The sequence below is a fragment of the Limulus polyphemus genome, unplaced genomic scaffold (assembly GCF_000517525.1).
Source record: "Limulus polyphemus unplaced genomic scaffold, Limulus_polyphemus-2.1.2 Scaffold1031, whole genome shotgun sequence".
Lineage (NCBI taxonomy): Eukaryota > Metazoa > Arthropoda > Merostomata > Xiphosura > Limulidae > Limulus > Limulus polyphemus.
The window spans coordinates 203,979-228,860 of record NW_013666641.1 but is presented as its reverse complement, the minus strand read 5'-3'; the positions used below and the strand labels follow the sequence as shown (position 1 = coordinate 228,860).

Below are 24,882 nucleotides of genomic sequence, written 5' to 3'. Positions count from 1 at the left end.
ATCAGAACGATAAGGTTCACCATTTTTTTATGTACGTTTGTCTGGAAAAGTCATTTACATACTTACTTAGATGATAATTCATTTAAATAGTAAAATTTTAATTCACTCCCTAAACGGCGGCTTTATAGGTACAATAAGCTTTAGTTTTGCTCAGCCAATGCTGTGAAATAGTCATTGTTAATATTCATACATTTTAAAGGGCGCTATTTTGTTTGGTCCCGATCCCTACTCATAAAGTACTACCATACTTAATGATATATATATATATATATATCATTGACATATAATAGACCCCCAGTGAGTCAGCAGAATGTCTGAAGGTTTATAACGCTAAAAACCGGGTTTCTATACCCGTAGCAGACACAGAACAAATAATCTATTGCATATCTTTGCGCTTAACAACAAATAAACATAATATATAATATTTTTTGAATATTAATTCACTTTTTAAAACATCCACTATATAACACTAGAGGGGGACACAACCACAGTTAAGTGGAATGTCGGCATATTCCTGCAACGTTGGCAGTGTTATAGCGTTGTATTAGATACAGCAATTAGCTACATTGTTTGTCGTCATGGATGCGAAAGAAGTGAAGATGCTACTAAAACAAGCTAGAGAGGCAATACGTGACAAAGATTTCAAAAGTGCGTTGAAATACTGTAAAACGGTGTTAAAATTAGATAAAAATAACTACCATGCGTGGGTTTTTATTGGGGCTGCTGCTGAAGAAATGGGAGAGTTGGAACAAACGCTCGCAGCTTTCAATAAAGCTATAGACATTTCTCCAGATCAAGTACTTGCTTGGCAAGGACTTTGCAATTTTTATGAAAAACATTATAATGATGATAATAGAAAAGCACTTGAGAATGTTTATAAAAAGTTAAAAGAATTAATGAATAATGATAAAGCCAAGAATATGGAAATTTTACAGAAATTATATAACTTGTATAAAATTCAAGAAGATTTTTTGTCTGCTTTGAATGTTTTGTTAGAGCAGGTTCAACTTTGTGACGAAAACCCAAAACTTGAAATGACAACTTGGATTTCAATTACTGATATGTTACAGGAAGATGTAGGTGGTATAGATGTGGATGATTTAATGAAAAAAGCATATGAACATATTTCAAAGTTGCTTAATTGTGTGTCAGATGACTCTGACTTTAATCTTGATGATATATGTAGGAAATACCTGATATTTCTTAAATCAAAGAAGGATTCAACAAATGCTGCAATGGAAGCTAAACGTTTATCAAAAGAGTTTCCTCAGCTTTCTGCTCCAGTTGAATATTTTTGTGAATTTCTTTTGGAGAAATACGTAACTGATAAAGTCATAAGTGATGATATTGTACCTTCATTACAAGAGTTGCAGGATAAAAATCCTGAATCTGGAAGTACCAGTTTGCTCTATGGACTTTACTTGTATTTATTTGAAAAAAACTGCATTGAGGCTCTTGATGCAGTAAAAAAAGGATTGTATTATTTTCCTAATAACATCATAGCATGGATTTTGTTTACTGAAATCCAGCTAGCTATTCATGATTACTATGGCAGTGAAAAAAGCTCTCTTCAGGCTCTTCAGCTTTATAACAGCTCTAAAGTAGCTATTTCATCAACTCTAGTTGGAAAGATGTACTTGCACCTTGGTATTGCCCTTTTTGGGCAGCAGTTGTATGAAAAAGGATTACAGGCTTTCAGCAAAGCTGAATCAAAAATTGGAAGGACTGAAGATTTACTTTACTGGTTGTGTATAACTGCTCTTGAAAAGAATGATTTGTCTCAAGCCAAACATCTTAGAGATGAACTCCAAAAGTTAGCAGGAGAGAGTTTAAAAACAAATCAAACTTGCATTCTCATAAGTCTTAATGAAGAAAAGCCAAAAGAGGCTTTAGAACAACTTTTAAAAGTAGTTAAAATGGAGGAAAATGACTCGTATACTTTTCACCTTCTTGGGCTTAGTTTATGGAAAACAAAAAACATGGATCAAGCAAAAATCAGCTTTCTTAAAGCTGCTAAACTAGATCCATTTTTCTACAAAAATTTCCTATACCTTGGACATTACTATAAAAGTATTGGAGATTTTGAAAAGGCTTTGCAATGCTATAACAAATCATTTGACCTTAATAAAAGGAATGATATTGTTGGAGCTGCTTTTAGTGATATCCTCTTTGAATGTGGAGAAACAGATCTGAATTTAAAGTTGTTGAAGAAAATTACTTCAACAGCTCCAGTTGGAAGTGCCAAGTGGGCTTGGCTACGTCTTGGCTTACACCAGCTGAGAGTAGGAGAAACAATGGCTTCAGTGTTATCCCTGCAGAATGCCTTGAAGGCTGACTCTTCAGATATTCATTGCTGGGAATGCTTAGGAGATGCATACCTACAGAGAGGAAGTTTCAATGCTGCTTTGAAAGCTTTTACTAAAGCATCTGAGCTTCAGCCTAACCAGTTGTACCCACAGTATCAAAAAGCAAATATTAAGCAGTTGCTTGGCTCATACAAAGAAGCAATTGAAGAATATCAGTGTATTTTGAAACTGGAACCTGGTTACGTACCAGTCCTTAAAGGCCTGACAGAAGCTCATCTTCAGCAAGCCAGACTTCATTTTTCAAAGTCCTTGTTTGGGTTAGCTCTTGATTCTTGCAATGAAGCACTCCAAACAATTAGTACTGCAGTACTCTCTAGACCAAATTTTTCTTGTTTATGGAAATTAGCTGGAGATGCCTGCATGTTGCCTGCCTGTCTTGGGCCTCAGAAATTTTCACTTTGGGTTCCAGAGGTTTTGTTTTCTCAAGGGTTCAGTAGTCAAGAATTGAAAAAAATCTGCAAGAGTGAAGCTATGACTTTAGCAGCAACATTGTACAGTAGAGGTTTATCGTTATTACCTGAAGTACCTGGGCTGTGGCATGACCTTGGTTTTTGTTATTACTTTCAGGCTGAAGAAAGTTCTGACAGTCAGTTTGCTACAGAATTAGCAAAAAAGTCAGTAATGTGTTTGAAAAAAGCTGTCAGTATGCAATCAACTTCACCCCATACTTGGAACAGTCTTGGAGTTGTTTCCCTGAGCCCACATGTAAGGAATTATAACTTAGCTCAACATTGTTTTATAAAATCTATCAGTTGTGAGCCTAATAATTTTGTAGCTTGGACTAACTTAGGAGTTCTTTACCTTCAGAATGACAATATTCAACTAGCACATGAAGCCTTTAAGGTAGCACAGTCATTAGAACCTTCTTATTCAGTTTGTTGGATAGGCCAAGCATTAATTGCTGAAAAGGTTAACCATCCAGACACGCTAGATTTATTTCGCCATACAACTCTTTTAGGTGAACATCCAGAGGGATTGTTAGGGTATGCACATTGGGTTTGTACAAGTTTACAGGACTTAGGAAACCGTAACACAAATTTCTATAAATACAACATAGTCCAAATGAGAGCTATTTCAACAGCTGTCGATGCATTAACAAAGTTCACTAGAAAAATTCATGATTCTTCTTCAGCTTTTTGTATGCTAGGACTGGTACTAGAGAGAGAGAGACTTTACAAAGGAGCCTGTTGGGCTTTTAAGATGTCCCTTCTTCTTCTTGAGGAGGAAAATTGTGATGAAATTATTGACAAGGTGAGAACTAATTATGGCCGTCTCCTAGCTCTGATAGGGCAGAATGATGAAGCTCTTGAGCAGTTCTCACAAGTAAAGAATATGGATCTGGCAGCATATTGTGACTTGGCTCTCACCTATCAGAAGCTTGGCAAATTAAAAGATGCCTGTCAAGCTTACAGACAAGCATTGACTCTTGCTACAGTCCAGGGAGATCAATCACACATACTAGTTGCTTTGGCAATGGTTGCTGTAAAAATTCAGGGCTTAGAATCAGCAAAAACTCCTTTATTCCAGAGTTCCCAAAAGAAACCAGCTTCTGTTCAAGGTCTCCAAGCACTTTGTGCACTGGGTCTTTTGCTAAATGACTTCAGCTTATCTACTGCTGCCATGAAAGAACTGTGTCCTCATCAACAAGATCCTTATTATGGGGCAGACATTGCCTTTCTTGCTGCTTGTGTCTTGATAGTTCAAGGGAAGATGAAAATGGCTTTACATCATTTGAGTAAGTTTGCCCATGGACACCCTAACAGTGCATCTATTTGGTCTCATTTAGCTGGCCACTTGTTATCCTTCCATCCTTACAAAGCTACTACAGCAGCACGCTGTGCAATGTCTGCTGTTTTGACCGGTAAAAATGTCACAGGTCTTCCATTACTAGTCATACAGTGTCACATGGTAGCAGGAAACAAGAACAGAAGTCTACAAACAGCTCAAAAAGCAGTACATCTCTTCCCAGGTAAGGTTATATCAGATGAAGTAGCATGTGCAGTATTGAATCTTCCCATCAAGTGGTGAGGTGATCAAAACTGCACTTTGTATACTTCAAATGGGGTTTCCCCAGTTTTGTTAATGCTGCTATTTTTACTATCCAATTAAAACTTATAAATAGAATTAAAAAACCTTGTTTGTTCTTTTCATCACAGTAAAAATACTTAGCAGAATGCTTTAAAGGTTTACCAACATCTTAATCCTTTTGTTTTATTTCTACAACATTAATGCATCTCTCACACAAGAAGTAAGTCATTTCCAAATAATCATACTCAAAATGTATAACCTTACACTTATCATCATTAAAAATTCATCTTCAGCATCCTGGCCTTTTTGGACAAGAGAAATGTTCTCCATAAAGTTGTTCCTGCACAGCTGTTTTATATTGCCAGCCAAGTTAGAAAAGCTATCAGATCATTAACATAAATACTAGTGACACAATACAGAAAACATTTAAATTGGAAGGAATGGGTGATAGAAAATCTTGCTGATTTCATATAATGCTTTTCATTAGATGTTGAATCTGGAGTGATGGATAAGAACGGTGTAAAAAGTGATTCAGTGGTTGCTGTTGCGGTAAAAGTTTTGATATCCCCTAGTGTTAGTTAATGTGTACACAAACTGGTTTTATTTACATTTTCATTTAGGATACCCCAATTTAACCTCAACTAGTGTGTACAATTGCACAGTGGCGGTAATAAAGACAAGGGTGAAAAAGACAAAATTATACAAACAGGTAAAAAAGTCCTAAAATCTAGGCCTTTTTGTTATTACTTTTTTACCTGTTTGTATAATTTTCTGTCTTTTTTTTTACCTGGATTCACATTTGCAAGATTCATTGTATTTATTAGTACTTTCCCTTTTAAAACAATTTTGAAATAACTCTTTTAGAGAAATGTGTGTAATTCGTTCTTGAAAACAAGCCTGCATCTGTAGGCTTAAGAAATTGCATTTATGTTTTCTGTTCACTATTGTATCAACCCATTCTGTGATTTCAGAAATCAAAATACTTGTTGGTACTATTTACAATTTCTTGAACACAAAAATTACATCATTTTTAAGTTTAACATCATGAATTGCTGCTTTTAAATTATTAAAAGTTTTCATTATAGTAGCTGTTTACTGCACATTATCATCATTTGATAAATAAAATTCTTATTTAGAAATGAGTTACAAAAACCTGACCCAGCATTTCGTTTGTCTTTTTTCCTGTTAACTTAAAAGGTTAATTTACGGATATTTAAACCTTCTTAATGTTATTCCAGTCTTTTTCAAGCAGCATCAAAATTATACTCCTTTGTTAGTTCTTTTAAACCAGATAAACGATTTTAAACCAAACATGGATACTTGTAAAGAATTTTAGAAAATTTAACTTTCTATGGTAATGTGCTTGTAGATTTTATCCACATGAAGAAACATATTTTTCTGTCTAATATATAAATATGTAATTTTTTTTTTTTATGTAGATAAAGTTGAACACTGGTGTTCATTGCTTGGAATCTTATCCTCCTCTACCAGTCAGGAAAATTTTGTTAATGCACTATTTGTTTTTGTCAGAAAGATATTGAATGGTAGCTCACCAGCACTTGAGTCATGGCTCTTACAATGTGTGAAATATCATCGGCTCATTCAAAAGAGAAAGGATGTGACTAGAACCGAGTCACTATCTACAGATTCATTGACATCAACACTGGTTTTAGATGCTGTTGCCGATGCGCTGACCAAACCCAGATTTGATCAGTCTTGTGTACCTACAATTGCTGTGGCTCTGCAGAAAGATCCAAAATGTTTGTTTGGCTGGTTTTCTATAGCTTTACTTCAGGCCAACAGTGAAAAGTACAAAGATTCCATAAACACCCTGCAACGTGTCTTGAAGTCAGAAAACACTGTAAAATCACTGTCCAGAAAAGTCGTATCACTGCTGCATTTAGCTGTCATAGCATTGAATATCCAGAAGACGAGGAATGAAGATGAGTGGAAGTCACTTGTTCAAGAAACCATTACTGAAGTTTTGAAAATTGATTCTCACAATCAAGGAGCATTGTTTCTTCAAGCACTAGTTCTTGCTGGTAAATCAGAAAATTCACGTTTGATTGAGAGATGTCTGAAGAAAGTTCTAAATTGTGCAGACCCAGCTGAACCAAAGTGGATGGAATGGGCTGCACGAAGGTTTATGGTTGCTATTTATAAAAGAAAAAACAACAGTGATGGCATAGAAAGACTGCTGGAGGGAGCTATTGCTTGTGGTGATACAGAGTTTGTGAATGCTCATAAAGTCCTTGAGGAAACCCTAAATAATAAAGTTGTGGATTAACCAACTTAAAAATACATGAATAGCTGTGCTTTTGTTGGTTTCATTTGTCCATTTTTACATTACTGAATTTAAAAGCAAGATACTTGTTAAAGAAATGGAAAATTCATACATACAAAATTATATGATGTTAGATTACTAACACAAAATATATTTGTTCTGTATTTTGGAAAACCAATACAAAGTGGTAATAATTGAACAGAAATGAAAGATTTGAATATTTTAGATAATTTTATGAAATGTTAAGCCTATAGTAGCATATTGTTGAAGTAATTGATGACATCAGAGAATTGGAAGAGTAGGTTTGTTGTTGTTGCTATGATTGCAGAAGGATCCAAAATGTTTGCTTGGCTCTTTTTTTACAGCTTTACTTTAGTTCAGCTCTGAAAACTAGAAATATGTCATAAGTAAAACAGAATATGTCTTGAAGTTATGGAACACAGAAAATTATACTGCTATTTCCTTTAGCTTAAGAAATAGAAAAATATCTTTCTTACAATTAATAAATTCTACACAGTAATAGTGATCTACATAACAGTAAGATATTTAAAACCATGTGTTGTGAAAAATAAATTTCATCCCCACCTTGTTTTTCAAGTAATGAAGCACAGTACAGTTTAATTAAACTGTCTTCAAGTATTCTAAAACTCGTGTGTAGAAACAGTTGATACAAATGTATTATACTCTTGTTTGTACTTGCTGACTATGCATATATTTGCAAGGAATAAATTTATAAAGTTAGTGAACATTTTATTTAATAAATCTGTACTGAAAATAAAATTTATTGTAATTATTTGTTATGCTACTGGTGAATATTGTAATGCTATAGGTTTTAGAAATATTTGTAAAGTAACAATATATTCTAGTATGCCAAATCTTGGAGTTGCTTAATTTCAGAAGATTTAAGATGTTTAGTAATTGACAGGTAATATTATAAACATGGTAATACCACAAAACATATTCAATTATAGGTGTTTTGGAATTGCTTCAAATTCCATCATCAGCATTAATACCTCAAAAAGTTAGTTCATAATATCTGAATTTTAGAAAGAACAGGTTTAAACAGTAACAATATAATGGAATGTAAGATAAAATGTGCAGCATACACATTTAATAAATAACATTGTTAAGAGAAACTATTATAGAAAAGGCTTAAATATAAGTATAAACACCATATCTTTAAAATAATAACAAGTTTCAAATAAAAAACACAGAATCTGGAATTGATTAAATTAATGACAACAGGGAGGAGTTGAAGTTATTATTTAGTGTTTGGTGATCATTGAAAATGCAGAGATTTTCTTCAATAAAAGTATTATAAGCTATGGTTCTGGAGTTAAAAATTTTAAAGTTTTCTAGAAGTGTGGGTTGGTGGATATTCTCACTGTGTAATCAGTTAAAAGGCTCAACTGGTTTAGTTAGCTTACATCCTTAACCATAGATGTTTTCTGGTATTACTGTGTTTTAATATTTGCTTTGTTTTTCACCTGATGAATCAGTATACAATCCTATACTTTATCAAATATCTATTATAAACATACAGCTTATTTAAATAAACTTGCAAATGGTGTATTGCAATTAATGTTTAATGTTAGAACATAGATTTACATTTTATAACACAATATAAGCGTACAGTAGTAAAGAAAATACAATGTACTAAATTAATGATAATTTATTTAGGAAAGTTATTCAATAATAAAAGCACAATTTGTTTCATTTCCACTAGTCCCTCTCAATATTATCAAGTTACTCAACTATTGTTTATTATTATCTACAATTCTGGCTGAAATAATTTATCACTTGCTTGTTTTAATAAGTTTGAAGATAGAAGCACAAGCTACAATATATATATTGTTACAGTAACGATCCTTACATTCTCATTAGTTAAGGCATTCAACTTGAGATCTACAGGATTGAAACCAATCACTGAACATGCTTGCACTTTCAGCCATGGAGGTTTTAAAATGTGATGGTCAATCTCATTATTTATTGAAGAAAGTTGGCAGTGGGTGTTGTTGTTGACCAGTTGCTGTTCCTGTAGTCTATCACTTCAAAATTAGGGATGGCTGGTGCAGATAGCTCTTGGATAGCTTTGCACAAAATTCAACAAGAACATTCTTACCTACTTTTTGGTCTCAAACCATTTTTTTTTCATAGTATAAAGAACATAATTTCATTGTTGGAAGCCAAGTCATCTTAAAAGAAAAAAAAACTGCCAAGGTGAATACAATACTAAAATAAAACTGCCAACATATGTCTGTAATGGAGGCTAATGAAACCAGTTGTACAAATTTTTGGTATTTCAAGAATTTTTTCATCTCAAACAACTGAAAAGTTAATTATTTTCTGCCTCAGGAGGATTGTGCGAGATCTGTTAGCAAAGAGTTAAAAACAAGATTGCTATTAATGCAAGTTTGTTGCTTCTTAATAATTAAAGAACAAACTAGTTTAAACTCAAAATATTTTCAATAAAATCAAAGTAGTTTTTATTCCTATTTCTTGTTTTATTTATTCTTTACCTGTTTTCATTTTTAGAAGATTGTCGAGATTTACTATTTGTAACAAATGTAAAGATTGCTTAGCATTTCCATAGAGAGTTACTATTCATAACAAACATAAAGATTGCTTAGCATTTCCATGGAGATTTACTATTTATAACAAACATAAAGATTGCTTAGCATTTCCATGGAGGTTTACTATTTGTAACAAACATAAAGGGTGCTTAGCATTTCCATGGAGGTTTACTATTTCTAACAAATGTAAAGATTGCTTAGCATTTCCATTTATGCATCTTTGCATACAAACACAAAATTTACAAAGTCTTATTTTTTTGATAGAAACAAGTCTTCTGATGTATTAATCTTTATTTTAAAACTTACACGAAAAATCAGTAATGATTGAAGGTAAGTGCAACCTAGGCTGTTGTTCACTTGCACATTACTTTTAACATGCTAATGTAGACATGATGCATACTTACAATGTGATATTACTAGTAATATCAAAGATCAGCCCCACTGACTTAAAACTACCAGTAAGATATCTTGTGTACATATACAGATATGGCACAAACTTGTATTATAGAGGTACGTATTAAAGGTGATGGCATATTCTTGCTAGATTATATTTAGTCTTGGATTAAGATTGACTTATGACATTGTGTGAAGTAAGATCAAGCCATATTTATACTTAAATGGCATAAACAGGATTGTACAGGGTTCATTATTTATTTTAGAAAAATACTACCAAATGATGATGATAACCAATGGGATTTAAAATCTTGGATTATGAACCTTGGATTTATATTAGCCTGTAAATTGATTGTTCAGTCTTAATAAGTTTAAGATAGATTAAAAATAGGGAAAATAACAAGGCACCATGAAGAGTTAAAATTTAAGTAGATCTCTCTCTCGTTATAGTTATATACAAGGTCTAATTTTTGTATGAAATTGTAGATAGGCTTGGTGAATGTTACATAATGTTTGGTTTAGTCAATGTCATGTTAGATTCTGGTGCTAAATGACTTGGTGTGTTATAGAAAGCATTGAAATTTGACAAAAATAAAAATCTTCTTGTAAGTAACATAGAATTTTGATATATAAAAATAAGCTTGCATTGTAACTTATGGGAGAGATTGATATGAGTTAACTAAGCAAGAGTTTCCTTTCTATGATTATTTTTAGGCATTTTGCAAACCTAGAACAACAAACCAGAATCCACCTTTTCTTTAGTCAGATACAATGAAGTTCATTCAAATAACACAATTAATCCTTATACTCATTACAGATAAATCATTCTTCTTACTCCTGAAGAAGATGGATCCCCCTCTCAAAGTAGCAGGATATTTCTAGTGTGACTAACAAAACATTTTGATCCTATTGTTTTTACTATTTTGATCAAGATCACTGTTGAAATGTAATGTATATTAATGTTTTTATGAGATGCTGAAAATCTTGGAGTTAAAACAAAACGATACTTTAACAATACAGTCTAGAGAGCTAATGTACATCCACTGTTATCATATCATCACCTTACAAAGCAGTTTCATCATAAAAATGGATGTCACCATAAAGTTTACATTATAACAATATGTTTTCAACTGCCTTAAATCTTTCACACACACCTTCTTTTGTTAGCCAAACAATTAACACATAGATATACATTCTATGTCTGTGTATACGTGTATCTCTTCAGAAGACAACAACTTTTAGTTAATGTTCTTTATTCCATTGCAGACAAAAGTCTATTCCATGAAAGCTTTTTTTTAATATTTATTTGAAAGGCGTTCTTCATTTTGCAGCATGTCAAATTTATCCATTTACATCACAAAAAATGTTATTAATTATATGGAGGTGTTTTGAAGTTGCATTTCAACGTTTTGTACATAAGAGTATTACTAGTAATGGTAAAGATATGACAGTTACAGAACTGAGTACAAATCTGGTGAGGGTTTAGAAGACTTAAAATAATTAACTTTTTACAATAGGTATTTTACTGAAGGTGAAGAAAAAAAAACTATACTCAAAGTTGACATAAAATAGTTTTGAAACATTACAGTTTTTTACCCTTAAAAGGTAGTATATTTTGTTAACTTCAAACCTATGGTAATACTGTTTTTAATATCACTGATGCTCTTCGAAACTAAAATTTTAAAATGTTTGGACAATATTATTATGAAGTACCAATGAATTTTTATAAAGAGCAAGAAAAATACATGTAGATACGGATATGAAATTGTTTAAATATGTGTTTACTCATACTGTTATCAAGCAGATGTAGAAAAAACTGAAAACTATTGGAACTAATACTAATAATCACACAAAATTTTGAAAAATTTCAACAAAACAAAAATTTCAGAAATGCACTCTTAACCCAGATTTAAAAAAAAACTGAATTTTATGTTTAGTTTATGTATTCTTCCAAGAATTGTTCATGAGAAGTCTGAAATATTTATTTTTACAAACTTACCTGTACCTATGAAAAGAGGACAATTATATAATGAAGTTTACCGACATCATTTCCATTTAAACACTCATTATTTCTTTATTCAGTTTAAGAAATCTTTTCACTAAACATTATGAGGAATAGGTCATTCTTCACTCAATTTTGGTCCTTCTGGTCACAAATGGAAAATGCACAATTTTTTGGAAACAATAGTTTTTGTATATGAAACTATCTCAACATCAAGTTTTATTAAGAGGCAAGGCCTTCACTGAAATGTTTCACTTTATGAGAAGTCACAGTCAGTTCCAAAAAACTGTAAACTTCAATTACTCACGATTGGTGTCACAAAACTGAAAATACAAACTCAAATACCAACTTTCACTGAAAATTTCCTTGCATTACACCACGGCTCCTAGGGCCACGAAATGGACCCTGTCCTCTTGGAACTCCTCTAGGCATTAACATTCGACCTCCCCGAAGCCCACCTCGTGGAGGAAATCCACCTCTTCCTCCCCTTAGACTTGGAAGGGGAGGTCCCCCTAAATGATGTTCAGGTGGGTAGCTACCATTTTCTTCTCCTGGTCCATCATGCCATGAACGTTTGTGAACAAGAGGATAAGAACTATCTGATGAAGTGGGGAGGCGTTCATCTACATCAGAAGACTGACGCATATCGCTATCCTTAGGAGCAAATCTCATGTCACAGTCCTCTTCTTGATATATCAAGTTAGTAGAAGGATGATACGGTGCTCCATCTTTCCTTGGAGAGCAACCTCTTGCTATCCTTCCTCTCTGTTCTCGAAGGATGTGAGGTGGAGGGAAATTGTGACGTTCATCATGATCTGCTTCCTCAAAATAATTTCCACTCCCTTGATGTCCCCAAGGGTCCTGTGGATTACTGGGAGTTCGAGGGTTTACAAACCCTCTGTCGTCTACATCACGATTTCTTAGGTCCCTGTCTTGCAGAGAGCGCATGTCCTGGTCCAAATGCTCATCATATGATTTCCATTCACCGCCCTCTGTATTCTGTGGAATAACATGTGATGGTGGAGGCAACTGTCGGTGATCTAAGTCTCTAAAATTCTGGTCTGTATCATGGCTCTTTCTGTCATCCATGTTTTGTGATCTTATATCTTGTGCTGAAAGAGGATTCTCCATTTGAGAAGATGGTTCTGGCATGTTTGGTGGCTTCAAGTGTGGTCGTAGTGGTGTCTGAAGAAGTGGACGGGGTGGAACACCTGTAGGGTATAATATCAAATAAACAAAATGATTAATCTGTAAATCTACATTAAAAAATTTACAGTAAAAATGGGTAAACTGATGAGGTAAAGAGAATACAGATTCTCTAGAAAAAAAAAAGATTCAAATATGTAATCTTCTTGAAGTCACTAACAGTTTCAGGACGTTTTCTAAATTACAGGTCTTACTCTATGTTGGAACAAAAATTCTTCAAATTGTCAGTTACAGATTTTATACCAGGTCGAAATAGCGATTATAGAAAAATAATCACTAACAGTTCAAAGATACAAATCATAACCACTTATTCACTGAAAAGTTTCACTGGTTACTTCTAAACACAAAAAAATCATTTTACTGGATGTAATCAATTTGTCATGTATCATAAAGTTCACAAAAATTCATTTTCAGAGAGCTCCCTGGGAGATTTTAAAAGTAATTTGCACTCAGTGCAGTGGAAAATAAAATGGGTTACTTATTTATTTCAGAATATCACAGTTGCTCTAGTTCATAAGTACAGTAGAACCTCGACATTAAGGGCACCCTTCCGACTGCATCCAATATCAAAATAACCCTTAATATCAAAAATGAGTCATGCAAAGCTGGATTCAATATTGACTGTACTAAATTTCTGAATTTTAAAGACCCCCATTTTGTTTGGTGTATACAGAATATGGGTGTTGGTAAGTTGCACATTGCCATTACATGGAGCATTGTCAACAGCAGGTCCCAAGGAGAGGATTAGCTGTGCCATTTTTCTTTATTATTGGTCACAAAGTTTCTAAGTACTACTCTTCAGAGTTTGGACTGCTAAACATTTCACATTTATTTTCTGTGTTTATTTTATTGTCAACGACTGAAATAGATATCTGCTGAAAATAAAGCAACAAATCACCACTTGTGTCATTAGGTTGTTTACGTGACCCTGTAATACGATACTCTTGACAGCAACAAAGCATATGCACAGAAATAATCTGACTTGACCCCTGCTACAAGAACACAATGTGGAATTTATCAGCTTATGTATCCTACAGTGTTTACAAGGAGAATTCTCCAGAGTAATAAAATTGAACTTTGAATCTGTGAAAACATTTATTACACTATATGGTTCAGAGCCGATCCAATAAACATCATAAATGTTTGAATAACTGTCATCCTTCTGGTGGGATGTTTGGAATTTAGAGGTATACTGTACAGGCATACAAAGATAACTGCCTGCTTTATCAATTGCTTGTATAGAGAACGAGACTAAAGACACTGTACTTAATCCAGAATATCGAGGTGTTTGTTATTACAAGATTTATTTTGGTTACAAATAGTAGAAAAAAAGAGACTGAAAAGGTCTGCCCTTAATGACACAGTACTCACTGTTTTGAGGTGCCCATTAATCAAGGTTCTACTGCATCAGTTACTAATTATGAAAGAACAGGTCATGGCAAAATTATCTTGAAAAGCTAATTATTAATATCACTTTATAAACATATGACACAATCAAAAGCTTGTAGATACAACTGGTCAGAGGGTTTTATTAGCATGCTTGTAACATCTATAGATATATTTTACAATATTATTCATTTCCATGCCAAATGATCAGTTTAAAGTTATTGATTTTATACTTGTATCGTAGTTGAAAAAATAATGTACTAATTAATTAATTAATGTGGCTGTTGATTAATCAATTAGCAAAAACCACTAATTACCCAGCTCTAACACATGGTATTACATAAATATAAATTTGCAGTAAATTAATATTTCATTTACAAAATCAGATCAGATGAAAGTTAGCAACTTTGTACAGCATACATTTTTTGTAGAATATGTTAAAATTATTTTTGACAACCATTTTCAGAATAAAATCATTTATTTATAACTGTTGCACAAGCTATTGAATAACCCTGAGTTAGACTTGTGCAACGTTTTTTTTTCCCAAGTTGATATCACTGATAGTTGTTTCATATATCAAATAAAATAAAATATACTATCAATAAACTAAGAGTTTCAAAATTTTGTTCCTTAATTTTTCTCAAATTAGATTTTTATGTTATAAAAAATTAAATTTATCCAAGAAATTAAACCACTTCCATAAAAATGTTTAAAAATAAATTGTATGGTACATAAATGTCAGTAGCAATGCAACAGAAACATAATTCATTCTGCTGTCCAGTGCAGAATCATGGAGATATCTTTTTAAAACAGACACACTTAAAAATGAAATAGTTATAAAAACAGCACTAAATGAATGAACATAAATTATTTTCACCTGGCCTTGGACCAAGGAGAGGACCTCTTGGTTTTTGTGAATTTGGATGAAATGGATGTGGTGGCCAATGGCCTTGTCCTCCTAGTGGAGAAGGAAATCTTGGGTTGAAGGAAATAATCCGCCCTCTGCTTGGGCTTCCCCCTGGAGGTGGCATAATCTGATGCTGACTTGGAGGCCCAACAGGTGGTGTTGATGTTGGTGGTGGGTATACAGTATTTCCTAGCTCTGAAGTCTGGATCTGTGATGCTGTATTGATGATCAGAAGAAGCAAGAAGTTTAAGAAATTTTCTATGAGGTTAATGATATTTGAAGTTAAAACTCTATGAGGTTAATGATAGTTGAAGTTATAACTCTATGAGGTTAATGATATTTGAAGTTAGAACTCTATGAGGTTAATGATAGTTGAAGTTAGAACTCTATGAGGTTAATGATAGTTGAAGTTAGAACCCTATGAGGTTAATGATAGTTGAAGTTAAAACTCTATGAGGTTAATGATATTTGAAGTTAGAACCCTATGAGGTTAATGACAGTTGAAGTTAGAACTCTATGAGGTTAATGATATTTGAAGTTAGAACCCTATGAGGTTAATGATATTTGAAGTTAGAACTCTATGAGGTTAATGAGAGTTGAAGTTAGAACTTTATCTAGTCTTGATTATTTATATGAAGCTTTCATAGTTTATCTTGAACATTTTCAGAATTTAAACACGAAAATTATACAAGTAATAAGAAGGCATCCTCCAAAACAAATCATGCAATTTACGTTTTACATAAATAATATATAAATTATAGTTCCTCAAGAGTTATAACAGTGTTTCTCACAGTCTTGAACATGCTGATAGCTAACTAAAAACGTCTTTATTAAAACTTCACAATCAATCAATAAATACTGTATATATAAATAGAATCTTGAAAACAGTCAAACTTAATAAAAAAAATTAAAAATTGAACTGATGTTTTGGAACAACATACTGTCAGCAAGTTCATCAACATCATCTGTAGGTGGAGCTAGAAGCAGAGGTTGTTTATTTTCCATCCACTGCTGCTGGAAGTGTTTGGGAATAGGTTTGGTGTGGGGAATCTTTCTCTGTTGTTGCTGCTGTTGCTGTTTTTCTGAATGAGAAAGCTCCTCTGTACCAAAATCCAATCCAGGAATAGTTGGTGTATCTTCTTCTGGTTCTTGTTCTAGAATATCATTAATTCTAAATAATGTATACAGTAACATTTATTTCACTCTTCCTTTACTCAGGTGTATTCTCTGATTAGCAATATCCAGTGCTGATAATAAAATGGCTAGCATTTTGATTGTTAGTGAGTTATCATCAGACTTTTTATTATCCTCACTTCTAGATCAGAGATACACCGAATGCAGTATGACTAACACAAAAAAGTAAAACTATACATTGCTCTTACAAAAACACCTAAAATACACAAGAACATGACTCCAATTTTTACTATGCTGAAAAACAAAAAGAAACCTATTAATTGACCCCCCATGTTGGAGAAGGCTTGTTGACTACAATTCTGAATTTACTATGTGTATCTTCATGAAAGATGGCACACTTTAGTAAAGTGTACAAGTATGTTGTACACATGTCACAAAAATATTTGTACTCCAGATATGTCTGGGAACTAACAATGTTTGTCTGACTCAGACTCTAACAAGTCAAGGTGAAAGGGGGACGTTCATGTGAAGAATAAAAACACTTTTGTTCATCGTACAGTTTGCATATTGCATTTGCCTAATCTTTAGATCATCTGAAATGTATATCTACAGTTTTTTCAGTATCCTTGCCCACTGTATCTGGTATTTACTCTCCTCTACTGCCAACTAACACTAAATCAGCAAAGCTGAGTAAAATAAACTGTTGATAACTCTGACATTAAATACATAATACCATGTTGAATGGCACTGTGTGAAAGGTCACGGTATGCACACTTTGACCCCAACCCATGCACACACAGTTAAAACAAATATAAAAAATAATATTTTAAAGTATAATGCATACTGTTATCTGGAGATATAACTCAATGTTAAACTTATACATTTAATAAGTAGATAATGCATCTTAGATTAAAATATTCCAAAAGTCAGATTATCCCACTGAACCTTAAAGTAAACTAATATTACACATCAAACTTTTTCTGAAGTATAAGCAAACATTTGTCAATGGCTTTAAACCTGTGTTGGATCAGGAAGAAATATTATAATTGTGATAATAATTAAACAGCTGAACTTTGATGGGCAGATGCATAATTAGCTGACTTCCTGTTATCCTGAGCTATTGTTAATTTTGGAATGTTCTAATAACCTTAAAATGACAGAAGTAAAAATTAGTGTGAATTTACAAACAATGAAGCTTACATTTTAATACACAGTCTTCAAACTTAAACAAATGTTTGGTTCAAAGGGCTGGTTTCAAAATACATCTTAAATGTAGTCTTGCAGACATACATCCAAATAACCTCATTAGTATTATTTTACATTTGATTGTATGTTCTCAGGTATATAACAACACTATGATGATAATCTTTTCTTTCTCAACGTCAGTTTAGAAGACAATAGATAATAGCTTAGTAGAACTCTTCTTGTGTACCCCTCATAAAAAGAAAAAGTTGGGGCAGCTGCTACTGTATTTAGCCTTGTTTGTTGAATTTGTTTTTTTTTTCTTGAATAGGCTGACCTGTGTAATGAAATAAATTAATAAAACATAAAGAAAAACAAAAAGTGTGGAAGTAATAAGTCAGAAAACAACAACAATAATCTTTGTTTGCAATATTCTATGGTAAAAATATTGTTTTGTTCAAATTTACCAACCTTTCCTTCCATTATTACTACTACTTATCAAATAAAGAAACTCATGTCATTTAATTTGATGTGATAAAAGACTAATTATATGTCACTGGTCATCTTATTACCAAAAGGATCTATCACAACAGTGTGTAAAGTTGAAAGAAAAGGGATTTAAAACAAAAGACCTCATTTATTGGGAAACAGAATGGATCAGTTTGCGTAACTATTATCATTCATATCAGCTCACAGTTGTCAATGAAGTAGGGCATACTTAGGCCTGTATGAAGACAAATATTAAATTAAACCTTTTGAGTGAAAACTAACATAAATCTATTGTTACGGTTAAGTCAAAGTGTGCATGACACAACCTTTTATAGACTTATATTCAAAACTTAATTAAAGTACTTTACTATCAATGTATATGAATAAATTGGGCATCATAATGTAACTAATAAAACAAATTTTAATACAAGTTTTAATTTCTTCATTTTAAAGGAAACATTTAAATACGTCCTCAATCTCCATTATACATTTGCTCTGACTTCCTCCTCAAATTTTTCATCACCCCTCTCTGATGTTCCGAGTCCAACGTAAGTTACTCATTATAGTATAAATATTACTAATGCATAATCTAATCCTTATAGCCTTCAATCTTCTTTCTTTATGGAGATATAAACCAGAAAGTCAAATCCACTTGCCACACCTATCTATCACATCCTCTCTTTCACAAATTGCAAATAAGTCTCTGCGACATTTTCTATTACATCAATTATAATTAATAAAAAAGACAAAATTATAATTTATTGAATGATGTATAACAGTATGTTATTCTTAATAGAGATTATTAGTTACTTCATCTAAAAATTGAAATATATTATTGCTGAGTTCAGATTGAGTAGTTAAGATAATTATTTTAAGGCATGTATGTCTTAGTTAGCAAGTCAGTTAAATTATATAAATTATAGAGCATTGTTTACTTTTTGTGTGTTATTACTTTATTTTATTGAGCACATATTTGAAATAAATAAAAACAAGAGGCCAAACATAAGTACTCAATTTCTTGTTTTTTTATATAATTTTTTATCTATTGTTATGAAAGTAACTAAAATGTAAACATTAGGAACTTATTAGGTTAGATAATGAATAATATAATAATAAATATTTCTCCACAATGTATGTTCCCAAGTAGCTTATGGACTTTTCCATTCCACATGGTAAGTTGAGCTACACGAACTTCATGTATAACAGTATTATTAGTTAGACATGGTTCAATAAGCAATAAAACATTAAAATTAAGTTGAAACAGATGTAAACTGTTACAGGCCTTAAGCTATTTAAAATAAATAATTGTAGTTGTAGTTTCAGGTTACAACTGGCAGTCATTCTTAAAAAAAAATGGTAATTCAGATTTATCTTATATTTTTTGTGGTGGTTATATAGTTGAAAAAAATCGGTCAAGTCCATGTAGAGTTAGGATACATAAAATAACAGAAAAAACATTTTATATTCATTTAAGAGGTTTTTAAAGATTATGTGGATGAAATCTTGTAAGAAGAAAAATATATTTTTAACCTTAACATGAAAATGACCTTGAACTCAGACAAGTCAACTAGTCACTTTGTTTTCATATATTCATGAACAAATATCTTGTACAAATACTTAATTAAAAATCTTATTTTTTGTCTACAAAAGACTTGTAATGTTTACTAAAAAGCTTGCTATATTTCATGAAGATACATGAATCACATTAAAAGTTATTGTATGGATACTTTTATGGTTACCAGACAGTTACAAGGTTGGTCAAAATGACTGGGCCCATATTATACTAGTGTAACCAAACCACATATATATACTTGATCATGGATATCCTAATAGCTCTTGTGTTATCTGCAACAGATTCCTTTCAAGTTTCTACATTTATATAAATATCTATTTATACCTGCTGGTCGTAGGTGTTCTGGGAGACCATGTTCTAGACCCATTCCAGGTATGGTAGATATTGAACTGGGTTCATCTGTAAGAAAGAGGTAAAAATATTTCCTTGAATAACGTTTTCTAATTGAATAATAAACATCTTACATAACACGTATATGTACGTATGTACGCTATACCATGTTAAAGAATTTGGTCAAGTAGTGGTGCTATCACTAAATGAATCTTTATTTTAGTGACATAACCTTGGTTATTATACAACTGTTGTAAAAAACAGATTTACCATATTCAGCAGCCTCGTCTTGGCCTCTTGGTAAGGTGTTAAGATTGTACTTGTCTCTCATTCTGTCACCTGGTCTGTTTCGAGTCCAGAACTTACTATAGTGAAGACAAAAATACCAAATCAATTCACAACATTCAACAAAATTCTGGAAAAAAAGGACTACAGTAGAACCTCAATTAACGGGAATCCTACCATCAATGGCAGATCTTTTTAGTCTTTTTCTTTTTTTCTATAATAAATCTTCCATTAACAGGCACCTCGATATTCTGGATTAACAGCAGTTTCTTTAGTTTTGTTCTCTATATGGGCACTTGATAAAGCAGGCACTTATCTTTGTACGCCTGTACATTATACCTCTAAATTCCAAACATCCCACCAGCAGGATGACAGTAATTCAAACACTTATGATGTTTATTGGATCGGCTCTGAACCATATAGTGTAATAAATGTTTTCACAGATTCAAAGTGCACTCTTATCACTCTGGAGAATTCTCCTTGTAAACACTGTAGGATACATAAGCTGATAATTTTCACATCGTGTTCTCGGAGCAGGGGTGAAGTCGGCTTATTTCTGTGCGCGTGCTTTGTTGCTCTTGAAAGTATCTTATTACGAAGTTACATAAACAATCTAATGGAAAAAAGTGCTGATTTGTTGCTTTATTTTCAGTGGATTTCTACTTCAGCTGTTGGCAGTAAAATAAACACAGAAAATAAATGTGAAATGTTTAGCAGTTCCAACTCTGAAGAGAAGTACTTTGAAACTTTGTGAACAATAATAAAGAAAGAAAAAATGACACAGCTAATACGCCCCCTGATACCTGCTGTTGACAATGCTCCATGTCATGACAATGTGCAACTCACCAACACCCGTGTCCTGCATATACCAACAATATGGGGGCCTTAAAATTCAGAAATTTTGTATGGTCAATATGGAATCAAGCCTTGCATGGCTCATTTTTTATATTAAAGGCACCTAGCTATAGCAGGCATTTGGATGCAATCGGAAGGGTGTCCTTAATATCGAGGTTCTACTGTATATATATATCTAAGTTTCAGGACAAAAAAGTTCTCAACAAAGGAGATCACGTTTACTGAGGTGATAAAGAAATTTTGCAGTTGATAAGATATATTTCGTATGATCATTTGACTCTGAACACAAAATAATGCACAACCAAAACATCAGATCTATTTTCATATATAAACAAATATTAGTTATATTACTTTCAACAAATAAGTATATAAACAAACAGTGGGTATTCCAATTAGTTATATTACTTGTAATGTAATTTAATTACTATTTTCATGTCCTTTTGATCTAGAAAACAGAATGATATAAAACTAATAACCAAACATACCTTGTGTGATCATTTGATCCGGAACACAAGATGTGCCCAAGAGGGTGCCAGGCTAGTGACCAGACACATGAATCATGTGCTTGTTCCATCCCACCTACTTCCTTGTCAGCCCTACATACACATTTTATAGATAATATTATACAAGGTGATGCATTTCCTGAATATAAAAATTAACTTTTGACAGATATGAAGGTATTAATAGAAATAAGAATATGACCAGGACATTAAACATGAAATTCTATCCTCTTCTACAAGAAAACCTTATTTTGTTAAATAACCTAACACAAGTTACTGACAATAGTATATTCTTCTTACAGTTAAAGATATATTGTTTAGCTTACATTTCAAATACAGAGTGGAAAGTTTGGTTATGAATGTTTAGGTGCAATGTCTTTAAATTCTCTACAGAAATTTAGCAGTCTTATAAGTCATTCAAGACACCTGTCTTTTTCAAATGTATAATTTAGATTTAAATTAATCTTGAATACTAAACCATTTCTTTCTAAACACCACACTCTTTACAGAGAAAGATAGCTAAAATTTATTTTAAATTATTCTAATATTGATTTTATTAACAATGTTGTCAGATGAAAATAGCATTAAGGTAATAAGACTAACACACTGACATGGGTCTTAAACTCACCCAACAACCCAAAACATAATGGATCCCTCAGAGCCACCACTAACAAAAAGGCTTTCATGGACAGGATGCCAAGCTAGACCTTAGAATGAAGAAATCTATATTACTATAAGCCTAGAAACTTGCTCACATTATGAACAGTCACAAAAATATTATAATATTCATTGTAGTCAAACTGTTATAAAGAGGAACAATAAAAGATCATTCAGTAAAAACTTTTTTCATTATTCAGTGACAAAGTAAAAACCTGCATATTATATTAAATAAAAAAATAGTTGTCACATCTTAAAGATAAAGTTGTAAACTTTTGATTCGTAAATGGTAGACATATGGAAGATGTTATTCACTATAAATATTTAATAAACAATTATAAAGTTTACAATGACATAAATAAATATATATATATATATATATAGTATACACAAATGAAAGTTGAGTACATTATATCAAAATCATTTTGGAGCCTCACCACGTCATTACAGTCCACAATGGAACATTTGTCCAAGTTCTATTTGGTGGTTATGTATCTTGACAATGGCTAACAGTGTAGTTTCCATTGCAAAAATTCCATTATACTGCAGACATGTCAAAAGCACATCATTCCTCCTTAAAGCTTTCCATAATCCATCTAATGTATGAGGTCAATATTTCCCACCACCCATTCCAATTATACAGGAATCCATAGGCACCACAGTCAATGACTTTGTCAGGTATGTCTTTGTATAGAGTAACATGAATAACTATTATATTTTTCAGCTGCTTGAAGTACATGATGGCTGGATAAATGTGTCATAAAAGTAGCTTGTGTTACTTTTCCTGATGGAAATTTTTCTTATGTTGTGTCCTGTCACCCAGAACACATGGATGACTTTTGCCACTGAACTTTGTTTTCTTGGATTATCAGGTTAAAAGAATGCTTCACTTTGTTACAACAGCTGGAATATAACTTGTTTCAGGTTTCTTTCTAAATGATCTTGGTGCCCGAAGTTGATCCACATTCCTTTGTTTTATAATGCCATTAAGTAAAAGGGATATCTCTGTCTTGGAAATTCTAAATCTCCAACCTGATAACATCTATATGATCTGAATGTATGAATATTTTGCATTGCAATGGTCTGTTACATACCCTTTACAAAAGGGATCAAATATTGATGGCATCACTCACACTACCTACAAATGCCAAACAATGTCAAAATGTAATTTTGATACACACTGTTCTACTGCAACTTTATACTGCTGTGGTTGTTCACATGAATTGCTAATATGTATATACAAAATCATTTTCAAATAATGTAATCAATCCTCTGAATATACTGCACCCTTTTATTGTTGAATGAGCAACACAGACTGGTATAAATTGCTATGAAATTCAATTTTTTTCTGCAGAGGTCAAAAACCAAGGTAACACTGGATTCAAAATTAAATGAGATTTCAAACTCTGCAATTCTCAGTCTTTACCTTATTCATTCTCACCAGGACAGAATTTGATAGGACAACCTTAATGTCAAATAACCTTTTAAGTCAATAATTCATTTGATATCAGTAAAATAATTTTCAAAATTACACTGTATAGTATGCCATTATCAATATTTCTATTTCAGTAAATTTCTGACTTCATCACATCTCACAAAAGCTATCTGGCCTATTTGGATTTGTACCTTTCTTAGTCTGAGTTTTCACAAACACTGACAAAGAAATTAAAAATTTGCCCATTTTAATATATGAAAATGAAATAACAAAAATCTATAACACAAAATATATTTGTTCCATATATAAGAAGCTAATTTGTTGAAAGTTTTACACTTTTTATTGCTGTTTAGTTTTTCTGAATTATTAACAAGTATATAATCCAGTCAAAAACTTAAGAAATATATTAGTAACCAAATTATGCAAGTTGTTCAGTTCAATAAATTCAAACTGCTACTTACTTATTGCTTCTTTTTTATGCCCTCTGAAAGTCTGCACTTCTTGGGACATGTTCCGAATGTCAAAAAGTTTTAGAAGATGGTCTCTGGATCCTGTGAGAAGCCAGTTTCCATTCTTGTTCCATTTGACTTCTGTTACTGTATTTTTGTGTGCATGACTAGGGGTAAAAAATGTATGAAGTCAGAGATAAAAAAAAAAAGAGCATTTATCTAGCACAACAGATTTATTGGTACTATTCATCCATTTCTTTTCTGAACCTCTTAAAATCAGTTGACACAACGTATGATTTCAAAGAATATACCTGTTGTTATTATCTAACAATATTTTATTGTTTTATCTAGTGGTCTGTGAAAATTAATGAAAAGAAGGTTTATATTCATGATGTAAGAAAAAACGTAGGTTCAAGATGTCTTAATATAAAACAATGAAAACCCTATAACCCAAGCTCTTTTAAAAGCACTCCAGTTATATGGTCTTTATTGTTTTATAAGAATCTTTATATTTCAGTTCTAATTATTAAACATGTTAACAAATATTCAAATCCGAACCTAGCTTTTCAAATTACTATAACACAAAAATAATATTTTGCCATCAGGTACTTAACTTTAAAAAAAAAGTGTTTAAATATTATTGGCACAAATCAATGAATAACTTTGTCTACATTAGTGATAATTAGTACTAAGTAAGCTTATGTTTGAAATCCCCCCCCCCAAATTTTAAGTAAATAATAACTAATTTTTTTACATATATATATATATATATATATATATATATATATAATACAAAAACAAACTAACTTTTACTAGAGATATAGAGTAACTAGTAGTACGTACCTACC

General features: G+C 32.1%; 2 protein-coding genes across 5 annotated transcripts in view; one reads left to right on the top strand and one right to left on the bottom strand.

Moving 5' to 3' along the window:
- Window positions 1-493: 493 nt before the first annotated feature.
- Window positions 494-7,471, top strand: LOC106461785 (tetratricopeptide repeat protein 37-like). The gene is made up of 2 exons (XM_013921639.2): window positions 494-4,335; window positions 5,834-7,471. Exons 1-2 carry the CDS (start codon window positions 579-581, stop codon window positions 6,679-6,681), a joined length of 4,605 nt encoding a protein of 1,534 aa, XP_013777093.1. The 5' UTR covers window positions 494-578; the 3' UTR covers window positions 6,682-7,471.
- A 4,221-nt stretch (window positions 7,472-11,692) lies between these two features.
- LOC106461784 (pre-mRNA 3' end processing protein WDR33-like) overlaps window positions 11,693-24,882 on the bottom strand; it is a 64,322-nt gene continuing 51,132 nt past the window's right edge. For all 4 annotated transcript variants that reach the window (XM_013921638.2, XM_022388850.1, XM_022388851.1 and 1 more), the window contains exons 9-16: window positions 24,047-24,201; window positions 22,122-22,200; window positions 21,479-21,589; window positions 20,124-20,218; window positions 19,848-19,922; window positions 16,087-16,299; window positions 15,116-15,361; window positions 11,693-12,857 (exon numbers count right to left, since the gene is read on the bottom strand). In XM_013921638.2, coding sequence (XP_013777092.1) covers window positions 11,998-12,857; window positions 15,116-15,361; window positions 16,087-16,299; window positions 19,848-19,922; window positions 20,124-20,218; window positions 21,479-21,589; window positions 22,122-22,200; window positions 24,047-24,201 — 1,834 coding nt within the window. In that variant the 3' untranslated portion in view covers window positions 11,693-11,997. The remainder of the gene's footprint in view (window positions 12,858-15,115; window positions 15,362-16,086; window positions 16,300-19,847; window positions 19,923-20,123; window positions 20,219-21,478; window positions 21,590-22,121; window positions 22,201-24,046; window positions 24,202-24,882) is intronic.